This window comes from Natator depressus, chromosome 25 (assembly GCF_965152275.1).
Source record: "Natator depressus isolate rNatDep1 chromosome 25, rNatDep2.hap1, whole genome shotgun sequence".
Taxonomy (NCBI): Eukaryota; Metazoa; Chordata; order Testudines; family Cheloniidae; genus Natator; species Natator depressus.
Genome location: NC_134258.1, coordinates 1,923,309 through 1,940,062, shown reverse-complemented (window position 1 = coordinate 1,940,062; position 16,754 = coordinate 1,923,309). Strand labels below are relative to the sequence as shown.

At 50.5% G+C, this 16,754-nt stretch overlaps 1 protein-coding gene across 1 annotated transcript in view; it reads left to right on the top strand.

Moving 5' to 3' along the window:
- Positions 1-16,754, top strand: part of LOC141977880 (excitatory amino acid transporter 5-like) — an 81,521-nt gene that overhangs the window by 12,773 nt on the left and 51,994 nt on the right. Inside the window, exon 3 of the mRNA XM_074939643.1 lies at positions 14,658-14,870. Within this exon, the coding sequence (XP_074795744.1) occupies positions 14,658-14,870 (213 nt within the window). The remainder of the gene's footprint in view (positions 1-14,657; positions 14,871-16,754) is intronic.

Genomic DNA, 16,754 nt, shown 5'->3' with positions numbered 1-16,754 from the left:
GTCGTCAGGCCCCCCATCCCTCCCTCCCTCCACAAAAGCAATGGCAGACAATCATTTCGCGCCTTTTTTCCTGGGTTAACCGTGCAGACGCCATACTACAGCAAGCATGGAGCCCGCTCAGCTCACCGTCACCGTAGGTCTCCTGGGTGCTGGCAGACGTGGGACTGCATTGCTACACAGCAGCAGCTCATTGCCTTGTGGCAGCAGATAGTGCAGTATGACTGGTAGCCATCCTCGTCGTCTCCTGGGTGCTCTTGGTCAGGTCGGTCGAGGCACCTGGGCAGACAGGGGTGCTTCTGGCGGACCTCGGTAACGTCTGTCAGGGGCGCCTGGTCTGATATGGGTGCTCCTGGTGGACCTTGGTAAAGTCTGTCAGGAGCGCCTGCACATAAATGGGAGTGACTCAGGTTATTCTCTTCTTTAAGTTTTGTCTAATAGAGATTCAGTCCTGCATGGAATATTGGGAGAGGGATAGCTCAGTGGTTTGAAATTGGCCTGCTAAACCCAGGGTTGTGAGTTCAATCCTTGAGGGGGCCGTTCTGCCTCAGGCTGCTCTCCCAGCCAGCAGCACTGTCATGGACACAGCCCTCTCTCAAAGTACGAGCCCCGGCAATTTGGCCATCCTGGTGGCAATGGGGCAGGCTCATGCCATGGAGTGCCGATTCTGGGCCCGGGAAACAAGCACAGACTGGTGGGACCGCATCGTGTTGCAGGTCTGGGACGATTCCCAATGGCTGCAAAACTTTCATATGCGTAAGGGCACTTTCCTGGAACTTTGTGACTTGCTTTCCCCTGCCCCGAAGCTCCAGAATATCAAGATGAGAGCAGCCATCACAGTTCACAAGCGAGTGGTGAGAGCCCTCTGGAACCTAGCAATGCCAGACAGCTACCGGTCAGTCGGGAATCAATTTGGAGTGGGCAAATCTACTGTGGGGGCTGCTGTGATCCAAGTAGCCAACGCAATCACTGAGCTGCTGCTATCAAGAATAGTGACTCTGGGAAATGTGTGAGTCATAGTGGATGGCTTTGCTGCAATGGGATTCCCTAACTGTGGTGGGACGGTAGACAGAACGCATATCCCTATCTTGGGACCAGACCACCAAGGCAGCCAGTACATAAACCAAAAGGGGTACTTTTCAATGGGCTGCAAGCACTGGTGGATCATAAGGGACATTTCAACAACATCAGCATGGGAAGGCCAGGAAAGGTACATGACACTTGCATCTTCAGGAACTCTGGTCTGTGAGAACGGCTGCAGCAAGGGACTTACTTTCCAGACCAGAAAATAACCATTGGGGATGTTGAAATGCCAATAGTTATCCTTGGGGACCTAGCCTACCCCTTAATGCCATGGCTTATGAAGCCATACACAGGCACCCTGGACAGTAGTCAGGAGCTGTTCAACTATAGGCTGAGCAAGTGCAGAATGGTGGTAGAATGTGCATCTGGACGTTTAAAAGCACGCTGGCGCAGTTGACTGACTCAGTTAGACCTCAGCGAAACCAATATTCCCATTGTTATTACTGCTTGCTGTGTGCTCCACAATATCTGTGACAGTAAGGGGGAGACATTTATGGCGGGGTGGGAAATTGAGGCAAATTGCCTGGCCACTGATTAGGCACAGCCAGACACCAGGGCAGTTAGAAGAGCACAGCAGGGCGCATGGCGCATCAGAGAAGCTTTGAAAACCAGTTTCATGACTGGCCAGGCTACGGTGTGACAGTTCTGTTTGTTTCTTGATGAAAACCCGCCCCCGTGGTTCACTCTACTTCCCTGTAAGCAAACCGCCCTCCCCTCCCCCCTTTGATCACCGCTTGCAGAGGCAATAAGGTCATTGTTGTTTCAAAATCATGCATTCTTTAGGTTTCAGAGTAACAGCCGTGTTACTCTGTATTCGCAAAAAGAAAAGGAGTACTTGTGGCACCTTAGAGACTAACCAATTTATTTGAGCATAAGCTTTCATGAGCTACAGCTCACTTCATCGGATACATACTGTGGAAACACAGTATGCATCCGATGAGGTGAGCTGTAGCTCACGAAAGCTTATGCTCAAATAAATTGGTTAGTCTCTAAGGTGCCACAAGTACTCCTTTTCTTTATGCATTCTTTATTAATTTGTCACACAAATGGGGGTATAACTGCCAAGGTAGCCCAGGAGGAGGAGGGAAGCACCGGGTGGGGTGGAGAAGGAGGGGAGGATGGAAGGACAAGGCCACACGGCTCTTCAAAACTTATTGAATGCCAGCTTTCTGTTGCTTGGACAGTCCTCTGGGGTGGAGTGGTTGGGTGCCCGGAGGTCCCCCCACCGCATTCTTGGGCGTCTGGGTGAGGAGGCTATGGAACTTGGGGAGGAGAGGGGTTGGTTACACAGGGGCTGCAGTGGCGGTCTGTGCTCCCGCTGCCTTTCCTGTAGTTCAACCATACGCCGGAGCATATCAGTTTGATTCTCCAGTAGCCTCAGCATTGCATCCTGCTTCCTCTCATCATGCTGACGCCACCTCTCCTGTCACTCGTCCCTCCTCTCCTCTCGCTCGTCTCTCCTGTCCTCGCGTTCGTCCCTCCTGTCCTCACCTTCGTTTTGTGCTTTCCTGGACTCTGACATTGTCTCCCTCCACGCATTGTGCTGGGCTCTTTCAGCATGGGAGGACTGCATGAGTTCAGAGAACATTTCATTGCAAGTGCTTTTTTTTCGGCTTCTAATCTTTGGTAGCCTCTGGGACAGAGATGATAGGGGGAGCACTGAAACATTTGCAGCTGCAGGAGGGAAAAAAGGGAGATTAGTCTTTAAAAAGAGACATTTTAGAGAACAATGGGTAGACTCTTTCACGGTGAGCCAAGCTGTTAACATTACATAGCACGTGTGGTTTCTTTACAAGGTCGCATTTTGCCTCTTATATCATGGGCCTGCCGGTATAGTGTGAGAGATCACACACGCAGGGCCGGCGGGCAACAGAATTCAGCTTGCAGGCAGCCATGGTAAGCCACAGTCTTTTGGCTTCTTTAACCTTCCTAAAATGTGGGAATGGTTTCAAACAGCAGCACCCCCATTTCCCATACCAAGCACCAGTTGGGTTGGCCATTTAAAAGGAGGGGCTGCGGTTTTCGGGTTAACATGCAGCACAAACCCAACTAAACCCCCCCCCCCACACACACACACCCAATTCTCTGGGATGATCACTTTATCCCTCCCCCCACCACGTGGGTAACAGCAGGGATGATTTCTGTTCAGCCACAGGCAAACAGCCCAGCAGGAACAGCCACCTCTGAATGTCCCCTAAATAAAATTCCCCTATTTCAACCAGGTGACCATGAATGATATCACTCTCCTGAGGATAACACAGAGAGATAAAGAACAGATGTTGCTTGAATGTCAGCAAACACCGGGACCATACGCTGCCATACTTTATTATGCAATGATTCCAGACTACGTGCTACTGGCCTGCCGTAGTAAAGTGACCTACCATGGAGGACGGAATAAGGCTGCCCTCCCCAGAAACCTTTTGCAAAGGCTTTGGGAGTACATCAAGGAGAGCTTCATTGAGATGTCCCTGGAGGATTTCCGCTCCATCCCCAGACACGTTAACAGACTTTTCCAGTAGCTGTACTGGCCGTGAATGCATCCCAAGTCTTCAGGGCAAAATTAATCATTAAACATGCTTGCTTTTAAACCGTGTATTATCTTTACAAAGATACACTCACATGAGCTGCCTTCTCTGCCTTCAAGGTCCGGGAGTCCGGGTTGGGAGTGTTGGGAGGGTATTGGCTACAAGGTGATAAACAGTTCCTGGCTGTCAGGGAGAACAGTTTCTCCGCTTGCCTGGTGTGCACTATCTTCAACCTCCCCCTCCTCATCATCTTCCTCATCCCCAAAATCCTCATCCCTATTGCATGAGACTCCCGCCTTGCAGGTGTCCACGTACAGAGGTGGGGCAGTGGTAGGGGTACCCCCTAGAATTGCATGCAGCTCATCATAGAAGCGGCATGTCTGGGGCTCTGACCCCAAGCGGGCATTTGCCTCTTGGATTTTTTGGTAGGCTTGCCTAAGCTCCTTAAGTTTCACTCAGCACTGCTGCGGGTCCCTGTGATAGCCTCTGTCCTTCATGCTTGGAGATTTTTTCAAATATTTTGGCATTTCATCTTTTGGAACGGAGTTCTAATAGCATGGATTCGTTTCCCCATACAGCAATCAGATCCAGTACCTCCCCTTCGGTCCATGCTGGAGCTCTTTTGTGATTCTGGGACTCCATGGTCATCTGTGCTGAAGAGCTCTGCATGGTCACCTCTGCTGATGAGCTCACCACACTGGCCAAACAGGAAATGAAATTCAAAAGTTCACGGGGCTTTTCCTGTCTACCGGGTCAGTGCATCTGAGCTGAGAGTGCTGTCCGGAGCGGTCACAATTGAGCACTCTGGGATAGCTCCTGGAGGCCAATACCATCGAATTGCGTCCACACTACCCCAAATTTGACCCAGCGAGTTCAATTTCAGCACTAATCTCCTCATCGGGAAGGAGTACAGAAACTGGTTTTAAGAGCCCTAAAAGTCAGAAAAAATGGCTTCGTAGTGTGGATGGGTGCAGGGCTAAACTGATCTAATGCTGCTAAATCTGACCTAAACTCGTAGTGTAGACCAGGACTAACTCTAACGAGACTAATCAATTAAGATGGGCTATTATCAGCAGGAGAAAAAAAACTTTTGTAGTGATAATCAGGATGGCCCATTTCAAACAGTTGACAAGAAGGTGTGAGTAACAGTAGGAGAAAAATTAGCATGGGGAAATAGTTTTTAGTTTGTGTAATGACCCATCCACTCCCAGTCTTTATTCAAGCCTAATTTGATGGTGTCCAGTTTGCAAATTAATGCCAGTTCTGCAGTTTCTCATTGGAGTCTGGTTTTGAAGTTTTTTTGTTGAAGAATTGCCACTTTTAGGTCTGTAATTGAGTGTCCAGGGAGGTTGAAGTGTTCTCTGACTGGTTTTTGAATGTTATAATTCTTGACGTCTGATTTGTGTCCATTTATTCCATTTGTCCGGTTTGGTCAATGTACATGGCAGAGGGGCATTGCTGGCACATGATGGCATATATCACATTGGTAGATGTGCAGGTGAATGAGCCCCTGATGGTGTAGCTGATATGGTTAGGTCCTATGATGGTGTCCCTTGAATACATATGTGGACAGAGTTGGCACCGGGCTTTGTTGCAAGGATAGGTTCCTGGGTTAGTGTTTTTGTTGTGTGGTGTGTAGTTGCTGGTGAGTATTTGCTTCAGGTTGGGGGGCTGTCTGTAAGCGAGGACTGGCCTGTCTCCCAAGGTCTGTGAGAGTGATGTGTCGTCCTTCAAGATAGGTTGTAGATCCTTGATGATGCGTTGGAGAGGTTTTAGTTGGAGGCTGATGATGACAGCTAGTGGTGTTCTGTTACTTTCTTTGTTGGGCCTGTCCTGTAGTAGGTGACTTCTGGGAACTCTTCTGGCTCTGTCAATCTGTTTCTTCACTTCAGCAGGTGGGTATTGTAGTTGTAAGAATACTTGATAGAGATCTTGTAGGTGTTTGTCTCTGTCTGAAGGGTTGGAGCAAATGCGGTTGTATCGCAGAGCTTGGCTGTAGACAATGGATCGTGTGGTGTGGTCTGGAAGAAAGCTGGAGGCATGTAGGTAGGAATAGCGGTCAGTAGGTTTCCGGTATAGGGTGGTGTTTATGTGACTATCGCTTATTAGCACCATAGTGTCCAGGAAGTGGATCTCTTGTGTGGACTGGTCCAGGCTGAGGATGATGATGGGATGGAAATTGTTGAAATCCTGGTGGAATTCCTCAAGGGCCTCTTTTCCATGGGTCCAGATGATGAAGATGTCATCAATATAGCGCAAGTAGAGTAGGGGCGTTAGAGGACAAGCGTTGTTCTAAGTCAGCCATAAAAATGTTGGCATACTGTGGGGCCATGCGGGTACCCATAGCAGTGCTGCTGATTTGAAGGTTTACATTGTCCGCAAATGTGAAATAGTTGTGGGTGAGGACAAAGTCACACAGTTCAGACACCAGGTTTTTAGGTTCCGTATCATTTTTCATTATAAACATTTTGTTCTTACTATTTTTTAAGAGAACTGATGTCTCCATGGTTTACATCAGGAGCTTGAAATTAGACAGGGAGTTAGTCTTGGGGTCTTTTGCTCTTCCCAAGAAAAATCCACCCAGATTTGGTCAAGTTACAAACTACCAAAATCGCTGTTTCCCATCTGTGTTTTCCTTAGTAGAGTTTGCTCCAGGCTTGCAGCTAAAATAGTTGGGGGAAATAGTATGTGATCATGTAATTAAAAACTCATCATAATTCATATACACAAGGGAACAGAATTAAGGCTACACAGGAAACCATACTTCTGTTATTTCCTAACTTTTGAGTGCTTGACTTGACAATCAGAATGTTCTTTTAACAGTTTTTTTTTAAAGTAATAGCATATATGCACCAGGGGATTCACTTAAGCTACTTTTGAAAGCCAAAACTCAGTTAAAGATGAGGAAAGGTTGAAAGTGTTTGAATGGAGCCCGACTAGTACCAAAAACCAAGAGAATGCTTATTTTACAAAAATTCATCATCTTTTCAAAATACCCAAATGTTAGAATGTCTGGAAATGAATCGGGCTGGCTGGAAAACAAGAATTACATTTCACCAAAAATGTGAGGGTTTGGTGCAGAATGAACACAACAAGACCTTTTGAAATTGTTCATGACAAAAACCAGAGAAAGTTTCCTGATTCAGAGCTGAGCTGTGAATGTAGGTCCAATCAGCGGGTTATAGTCAGGCTCTGTAATGCTTTCTTAATGTGTCCTGGTGGAGCTGTTCCACTTGTAAAGAGAATTAAATATCTATTGGATCAGAGCATAAAGATCTAGCTCTGCCACCCAGTGGGTAGCACACTCATTGAGACGTGGCTCTGAGGTTTTTAATGTGGCACAGATGTTTGTACTGACAGCACATAATTGCATTGCACAGGTCTTAAGGGGACAGCTGTGGGTTTTGACAGCTAGGTGGGGAGCAATTGGGGCTTTTGGCACATCAGACGGCAGGGGAGGGGAATTGGGTTTCAGAATTAAGCCCCACTGAGAGGAGAGGAAACAGGGCACTGCTCTGAGCTACTGTTTCAGGCAGCCTTCAGACTCAGGCAGACAGCTTCACTCGGGTAATGCTCAGTTCAGAGTTTCAAGGTTATGTCACAACCATGAGGCCTAGTCCGGGATCACATTTTGTGTCAAGAGGTGGCTTTTGCAGACAATACGGCATCACAAGTAGCCCTGGGTATTATGCCTGTTGCCTCTTTCCTGGGCAGTAGCAGACTTCAGGGGATTTCTGTTGGAAGACAAACCTGTGACACAGAGTCTGGTTATTTTCTTAGCGTAACCTGTTTTATTTATACCTAAACGCCAGTCCTGGAACAGACATAGTCAAACAGCATGCAGGGCAATTCCCCTTTTCAGGAGTCTCAGCCAAAACACCAATGCCAAGTTCCTAGGGCATAATTCTGCTCTAAGAATTTACGTGAGTTACAGGGAGCAAACTGACTACTGTTTGCAACAGCTTCTCAAAATAGAAACTACATCATAAAAGTAACAACAATGCAGCATTTAGAACTAGTAAAACTATGTAAAATAGCACCAGCTGGTGATTGCTTTTACAACATGCCCATGAAAGACATATCACCTTCAGAAACCGGGAAGAGACACCATGTCCTACATAAGCAACAGGTGTAGCCAGTGCAGCCGTCCCAGTATGAGCTTCCTCCCACCCAGAAATGCTCCCTCTGGTGCCTCCGCCCCCCACATTGCACTCCTGAGCACTGGGAGCCAGATTATTCCTGGGGCCCAGACAGAATTTTGCTCAGGGACCCAGGTTACCTGCCCGGCTGCCCCAGATTTGAGTGGGGTTGTGACCCCATGTGCCAGGTTACAGTGCCACTTATTCAGATTTGGCCTGGCTGCAGCGATAAGCTGCCAAAATCTTAACAACTGGTTCCCTCCTCCCCACATGAGGGTGTCGTGGCTCACCCCCGCCCCCCAGGGACTCCTGCCCCATCCACCCCCCTCCCCTGTCCCCTGACTGCCCCCAGAACTGGGCAGGAGGGTCTCGTGGGCCACCGTAGTGGGTGCCCACCCCGCCCCTAAGAGCCAGAGGGACCTGTTGGGGGCGAGGTGGGGAGTCCCGGTGGTGCTTACCTGGGGCAGCTCCCAGGAAGCATCCGGAAGATCCCTCTGGCTCCTAGGGGTGGGGTAGCATAGCTAGGGGGGAGCAGGGGGAGCGGCTGCTCCCCCCACAGATCACATCAAAAGTGGCGCCTTAGGCGCCGACTCTGTGGGTGCTCTGGGGCTGGAGGCCCCAGGGGGAGAATTTGGTGGGTGCAGAGCCCCCACCGGCAGCTCCCCGCCCCACGCCCGGCTCCAGCTCACCTCCGCTCCACCTCTGCCTCTGCCCCTGAACGCGCTGCCCCACTCTGCTTCTCCCCGCCCCGCTTCCCACGAATCAGCTGTTCATGAGGGAAGCTGGGGAGGGCTGAGAAGCAGGCGGCGGCTTCATGCTCAGGCCCAGGGAGGCGGAGGGGAGCTGGGGTGGGGAGCGATTCCCCTGCGCCGCCCCCCCCCCCCCGGGTTACCTGCTGCGGTGCCGGCAGCCCTCCTTGTGCCCCCCCCCACCCCAGTATGCCGTAGTTCAGACCAGCCCACTAGCTTTATGTGTCTGAACCAACAAAAGCTGCATGGAAAAGACCCCCGCGAATGGCCTCGTACATGCTGTAGGGATATCCTGGCTTCCAACCTAACCCACCTCAGCCTTAACATACAGCAGTCTGTAACATCGCCAGGAGACCTGATCCAAAATGTACACGCTACACTCTACCTGCAGGAGACTGAATGAATGGATGGGAATCAAGTCTTCTCTCCATTTCCCCCCACCCGCTTGATAACCTGATTGGCAAACTAATTCACTCATCCCAAACCAGGATTATTTGCATATGAATCGCTTCTTCAGCCCTTCTGGGACTGCAGTCAGAGAGCTGAGGGTAATCTCGGTGTAGAGGGATACATGTAGCTGGGCAGCAGAGAATGAGGAGGACGGTCATTTTGGAGTGGGGAATCTGAATTAAGTGCACAAATTCCTTACGTTGATGTTTTATAGGAATGCCCATACAACCCCCCAGGTAGAAGCGCTCTAGTTCTATCCCATTCCCGGCTGCCCCCACTCCCCTTTACGCTGACACAATGCCCTTTACTCTGGAATGAGGATACCCACGGTGTAATCCCACTGCCATGAGCAAAAGAGACTGCACAACACACACTGTCTTTTGTCAGTATTGCTACGTGATCCCGTTTGATCCTCCAGCACTGACTGCCCTGGCAGATCCAATCAGCAGCTTTTACACCTATACACCGTGAGTCCACATTATCTCTGGCATGTGCCTATGAGCAGTGACACGTGCCCCTCACAGCATTAGCCTCCTCTCATTTCCATTTCCAGCCAGCTCCAGCGAGTTCCCTGCAGGAAGCCCACCTGAGCATTTGCCACCAGTAACGCTGTCAACATAGTCCACGCACTGTCAGCTACGGCTCCATGCATTGCACCTGGCTGAAGATGGAGCTTCGGCGCTTTGTTTTGGCTGGATATTTTACTTACCCGTTCGATGGATGATGCACAAGTGTTGTCCTTTCTATCAACTGCTGTCAATTGGTTCCTGTGTTATGTGTTTCCAGAAACTAACCCCTGGATTTCTTTATTCTTCCCTGGCTTGGCGCTGGTGCTATCCGAACCACCTTACCTGGGATTCAGCGTCGTGCTTTGTGTTTGTAATTTCCTTTTTTTAAAAGAAGTGTCACCCTGTAGAATTATGGATATAAATAACGACATCCACATCAAATATTTAAATTTAAGATTAAATTTGAGAAATTCGTGCCTCTAATCACCAATATTTAGCTTTGTTGAACACTCTGAAAAATTGATTCCTGATTCTAGAGGGGTCATTAGAAAATGTTCCAGGAATTTGTTCATAATTAATTCTTTCACAATATTTTTTCATCATCTAATGTTTCACATCAGAGTCTGATTTCTATTTTTCCTTTCAGTTGTATATATTAGGGTTTTTTAAAAAACATTTTTTTATAGACATTATGGCCACATCTGTGAATTTTTGGGGAGTTTATATTTTTTTGAATCAGCGCTTCTAAAATTGCTTTCCTCTTAGAATCATAGAATCATAGAATATCAGGGTTGGAAGGGACCTCAGGAGGTCATCTAGTCCAACCCCCCTCTTCCTTTTATTGTTTCAGACTCCTTGGCCTGATTTGTGGTGTTGTTTAGGGGGTTCTACACTCTCATGTCTCCCTCCATGTGCTCGCCAAGCTTAATGACAAGTCTGAAATGTTTCTGACACATAGAGGGATCATGGTGGACAGAGTGCAGTACCCCTGTGCAGCCCAAGGCTCTGGAGGGCAATGGACTGAGCTTAGCCAGGGAGCTCTGCAGGACTCTGGGAACTAGGGAAACAAGGGGTCAAAGATCTCCGCAGCGCTTAGGAACTCTGTGGGATCCTAGATCCACAGCTCCCTACCCGCTTTCTGTGAATCAACTTTCCACTCCTGTGCTCCTGCAACCTCCCCACCTCGATTCCTGCTCCACTTCCCACCTCTGAGTTCCTGTGGACTTTCTGAAGTTCACGGGGTCTGCTGTAGAACTTAGCAGGCCATCAGAAGCCATAGGCCCAAGGTGGACTCTGCTCAAGTCCACAGGAGACAGTCCTGCAGACTTCAGAAAAAAGGTGGGTTCTAGAGAAAAGATAATACAGGCTGGGGCTGTGTTTTCATCTCTGGGGCATATACTCAGGGCTGTGCTGAAGGAAGGGCAATATGCAGCCCCCTGACCATCCCTGGTCTGCCTACTCCTCCTATCTGGCCCTCCCAGATTTTATCCTGCTCCCCTGCATGCATCCCTAGGCTGCAGACTTTTGCAGCAAGGAATGGCGGTCCAGAAAGATGAACTCCTTCCAAACTTGGAGCAAGCATGATCTGGGCCTAACGCACTGCAGGGCAGCCATCTCTCTGCACACTCTCCAAGTGTGTTTGGCCAGAGATGGCTGGCAGAAATTTACTTAACTGCCTTGTTCACTGGAGCAAATGCAGCTGTTTGACAACGTGCTGGTTCAGAGTACTGTAATTTCATGCTGGAGCTGCTGACAAATAACCAGAGCAACGGTTAGCAGGACATTAGCACATTAGCAGGATGTTGAGACCTTTTTAAACCAGGTTTGTTTAAAACAGCCCATGGTCTAGTCCTTCCGAAAGGCCACGTCTATGCCAGCGGACTTACAGCTGTATAGCTGTGAGGCTGGAGCTGCTCTGTTCTGCCAAGAGAGAGGGAGAGAGAGAGAGAGAGAGAAAGAGCTTCTGTGAACATCATAAAACCACCGCAACGAGCAGCAGGAGCAGCTCTCCCGCCAGCACAGTGCTGTGCACGTGAGCCCTTGTGCCGGTGAAACGTATGTCACTCGGGGCGGGGGGTTCCACACCCCTGAGCGACATATGTTTTGCTGACATACGTGGCAGTGTAGACATGGCCTGAGGCTCTGTCTACACCACTGTAGTGCTTCAGTAAGTGCAGCCACTTCCTACAGCGATGAGAGAGGCTCTCCTGGCGTTGGCGGTCGTCCACCTCCCTGAGAGGCAGCAGCTCGGTCGATGGAAGAATTCTTCTCAACCTACCATGGTCTACGCTGGGATTAGTTGGTTTAACAGTCTCTCAGGGGTGTGAAATGTCGCTATGCAGATGTAACGGTGCGGTGTAGACCAGCCCTGCATGTACAAGGAGTTTGGATGTGTAAAAACAAGCCCATTGGGAGAGCTCAACAAAGGCTTTTGCAGAATTCAGAAACATTCCATTTTCCTGTAACCCAGGAAGAGCTCAGGACCATGGACATTCCAGACTGCCTCTGATGGGTGCCCAGAGGGCCAAGTGCCCCTCTAGCAAGGTCAAGTGCCCCCAGCAGCCAGCCTGGGTGGGGAGAGGAAGGAGCAGGGGCAGGGCCAGAGCCTCTCCTCTTCCAACCCCACTGCCTGGAGAGTGCCTGGCTGTGGCAGCAGCAGGCTGCGCCCCACCCAGACTCAGCGTCTGAGCATGCCTTGGGGGGCATGGGGGGGGGGTCCGGCTCGCTCAGCCGCTGTCCTGGGGGCCAAGCCTGGAGGGAGGCAGCGCGGCGCTCTCCCAGGCAGTGGCTCCAGGGCCTGGCTGCCAGGAAGAGCCGGGGGGAGCCAGCGCAGCGGGAGGACAGAGCCCTGCCCAGGTAACGTGGGATTGGGAGGGGACGGGGAGAGCACAGGGGCCCCAAGCTGGGGGCAGGGTGGGGAGGAGTCATGTGGGGAGGTCAAGTGTCCGCCCCTTTGTGTCCCTCAAGTCACCAGGCAATGGGATCCCTCGGCTCGGATGCTTGTCGGATGATAACCAGGACCAGCTGCCTCAGAAGAACGTGCAAGAAACCTGTTGCATTAATTTCAGTGAAATAAATGGACACAGCCAGTCAAAGATGCTCACCTGACCCTGTCACTGTGCAACACTGAGTTTTAAACCGAGGGTGGGGTTCTGAGTACAGAGACCTCAGCTGGCTTAGGCCCATGGAACACAAAACTACAAATCTCTCCAGCCTTTTATTAAAGATCGAGAAAAAGAAGGAAAAACAGCTAAAGCCTTAAAAATGAAAAGTGTTAAGTAAGGCTTTGAACAGCATCCCTTCTTCCTTTCCCTGAACTGTCGAGAGTTTTTAGAAGGAACCCCCCTGTCTGAGTCTCTTCCACGTATGCAGTGTAGCTGTGGCTGTATAAGTCCCAGGAGATTAGCGAGACACGGTGAACCGCACCCCCCTCGCTCTCTAGCCCTTAGATGGATTAAGAGTGGGAAGAACTGTCCTGGTTTGGGACGCGTGAGACAGAAAAAAGGGAGATGAGCTGGAGCTGTTGCTGTTAAAGTCCGATCCTCTTTCCCAGAAAATAAAACAAACCAGACCCCAATGGGGAGAGAAAAGAACAGCTGGGAGAGAAAATGCAGCTTCTCTATAATGACGCCTGTTCAGATCCTGGCAGTGGCGGATTGGCCCCCAGGACCCTGGCCAACTGGGGGGGCTCTGGAAAAATGGGCACCCCTGTGCCCTGACCTGCTCCACCTGCCCTGGCGCTCCTGCCAGGGAGTGGGGAAGGGAGTTACCTCACAAGTGGAGAACCAGTGTTGACAGGGCCAATGCGATCAGGCTGGATGTAGACATGCAGGTGAATGAGCAACACTATCAGAGGACCCAACCACATCCGCCACAGCATCAGGGCTCGTTCACCTGCACGTCCACTAATGTGATCTGTGCCACCGTGTGCCAGCAATGCCCCTCTGCCATGTACATTGGCCAGACCGAACAGTCCCTATGTAAAAGGATAAATGGACACAAATCGGACATCAGGAATGGTAATATACAAAAGCCAGTAGGAGAACACTTCAATCTCCCTGGACATTCTAGAAGAGATTTGAAAGTAGCTATACTTGAACGAAAAAACTTCAGAAATGGACTTCAAAGAGAAACAGCAGAACTAAAATTCATTTGCAAATTTAACACCATTAATTTGGGCTTGAATAGGGACTGGGAGTGGCTGTCCCATTACAAAAGCAACTTTGCCACTCCTGGAATTGACACCTCCTCATCTATTATTGGGCGTGGATTACATCCACCCTGATTGAATTCATAGAATCTCAGGGTTGGAAAGGACCTCAGGAGGTCATCTAGTCCAACCCCCTGCTCAAAGCAGGACCAATCCCTAAATTTTGACCCAGATCCCTAAATGGCCCCCTCAAGGATTGAACTCACAACCCTAGGTTTAGCAGGCCAATACTCAAACCACTGAGCTATCCTTCCCCAGACCAACACTAGTTCTCTGCTTGTGAGGTAACTCCCTTCCCTTCATGTGTCAGTATATAATGCCTGCATCTGTAATTTTCACTCCATGCATCCGAAGAAGTGGGTTTTACCCACAAAAGCTTATGCCCTAATAAATCTGTTCGTCTTTAAGGTGCCACCAGACTCCTTAAAATTTGTTGCCTTTCAGTTTCACTGACTGTCTCATTTATGAGTCATAGACCGTTATGATCTGACTTCCTGCCTGACACGGGCCGGAGAATCTGAGAACTCCTGGGTCACCTTATCTAACCTTCTGTCATGTCACTGCTTATTTCTCTTGTCTCTGAGGCGTCACATGAAGTCTCTCCAGGCCTCTAACCATTTCTGTTGCCCATTTCAAATGGCGTGACCAGCGTTGGACATGGAATCCCAGGTGGAAGACGCCCAGTTATTGATATAATGGCTGACACGACCCTATTTTCAGCATTGTTCTCCGTTCCTGTCATAACGGAAGAGAACACCTTGTTTGCTCCTTGTCCAGCCCTGTGCACTGAGCAGATGGTTGAGCTCAATGAGCTTAAGTGGATTGGAGTTCAGGACCTTGGCGGGGTGGCAAGCACCCTGCAGATCTCATGGCCAGTGGGGGCTCTGCCGGGGCAAGCACTGCATGGAGCTGGTGACTCGGGCGGTCTTTGCCAGAGACATGTCTTGTGCAGTTCAGTTGTGAGAGTTCGCTGAGCATGTTCTTTTCTCTTTCAGCCTGATGTCCAGCTTGGCCACCATAGACTCCAAGGCCTGTGGGAAGATGGGGTTGATCACACTCACCTATTATCTTTGGACTACATTCATGGCTGTGACTGTTGGGATTGTGCTTGTGATCAACATTCATCCGGGCGCTGCTGCCCAAAAGGAGGAGTATACCGTGGGCAACGTGGTGTTAAGCTCTGCAGATGCCTTACTGGATTTAATCAGGTACTCTCTAGCACCTTCTGGAATAGCCCTGATTTTATAAATACGGGTCCTGTTTTATTGTTTACAGCCCAGATCTTCGTACGGTAAATGAGCTTTTAACAAGACAAATGGCTCAAAGAACATTTAAGAAGAAATTGGCCAAATTCAGCCCTGGAGTAAGTGAGTACAACTCCAGGCACTTCACCCGCGGGCACTTGTTCACACTACAATTGACTCTGACTGCAATCCGTGCAGCAACATCGATGCCTAAACCCCTCTGTGCAGCACCATAACGACCCCCAGAACTCCCATTCAGCTGCTGCCTAACCCTGTGGGCACCTAAACTCCCTCAGCACCTCACTCTCTGCGGTAAAAGTTCCCTAGACAGTAGATACCCAAATTTTAGACTGTGGGGCGAGCATGCTGCTGCCTCTCTAGGCATCCAGACACCAGTCTCCTGCGTTAAGCCCCAGAACAAGTCATGAACTGGGGGGAGACAGGCATTCGGATCCTTAAGTTGTGTGCAGAGCCCAATCTGTATGTGGTCTCTGAGCAGGCCTACTAGATTGGGTCCCACTCAAAATCTGGCTGGAGGAGGAGGTGGCACTAGTACCCACCCACCTTATAACCTTTAGCCCAGTGGTTAGCACACTCACCTGGGGTGTAGCAACCCCAGGTTCAATCCCCCTCTCTGCCAGGGTAGTGAAAGGATTTGAAGAGGGGCCTCCCACCTCTCAGGAGAGCGTGCTACCCACTGAGCTGGGGATGTTGGGTCCCTGAAGCTGGTCTACTGTGGCTCAATTACAAAAGAGTGACTGGAGGAAGGGGACTGGGCCCCCAGGGTCTCCCACCTCAGGGACTGAACCACCAGGCCACAGAGTCATTTCCAGTCTCTCTGGCCCCATGGCCATTCCACTGTGGATAAACACTTAGTTATTGTGGGGAGGAAGGTGGAAGTGAGTGCAAGAGAGGCACTCTGTAGTCCAGTGGTTGGGCACCCATCCGGGATGGGGGAGACGCCTGTTCAGATCCTGGCAGTGGTGGATTGGCCCCCAGGACCCTGGCCAATTGGGGGGACTCTGGAAAAATGGGCACCCCTGTGCCCTGACCTGCTCCACCTGCCCTGGCGCTCCTGCCAGGGAATGGGGGAAGCCCCTGTGCCCTGACCCCATTTCCCCAGCAGGAGCAGGGGGAGGGGGGCCCCCACTTGCTCTGGCCCAGCGCCCTACACATCCGTAATCCACCTCTGGATCCTGGTTCCCCTCTGGCAGAGATGGGGGGAGCTGAACCTGGACATCCCACATCCCAGGTGAGTGCTACAACCACTGGGCTAAAAGTTAAGGTGGCCATCACCGCTGCTCCTCTGCTGGCTGTTCGGTGTGGGCCGGGGTCATCGTGTAGGAGCCGAGGCACTTAGCTCAGTGTTGTTCCTGTGATTTTCTAGGTGCCCAAAAGTTAGGTGCTGTGACACTCGGCACTGCAAAGCCCACAGCCTTCCGTGGATCCCACCCGAGGTGTCTACGGTCAGTGCAGTGAGGGGGCTCTGCTCTTGCCCAGCTGCACTGAGAAGTCACTCCCTCAGCTGCAGCCTTCTGCTTTCTCCTTACTCCCCACGGGCAGGGAGCCCTGCAATGAATGCACTCATTGTGAGCCCCAACAAAGTCAGTTAATTCTTCCCTTCCCCCCACAATACCCCCCCCATCAACTCATCAGCTTCCCCACGTGCATGCACTGAGTCAGCTGCCCTCCCTCTCCTGAGAGATACCCCAGTGGGGGGCAGGTGATAGCCCCACAGCCACTCGCCCTGGGGCTTATGCTCAGGGAGGGCAGCTTTGAGTTCCAGCCTGGCCTCCACAGGAGCCCCACTGGCAGAAACTGCCCATGTTATTTACTCCTCATAACATA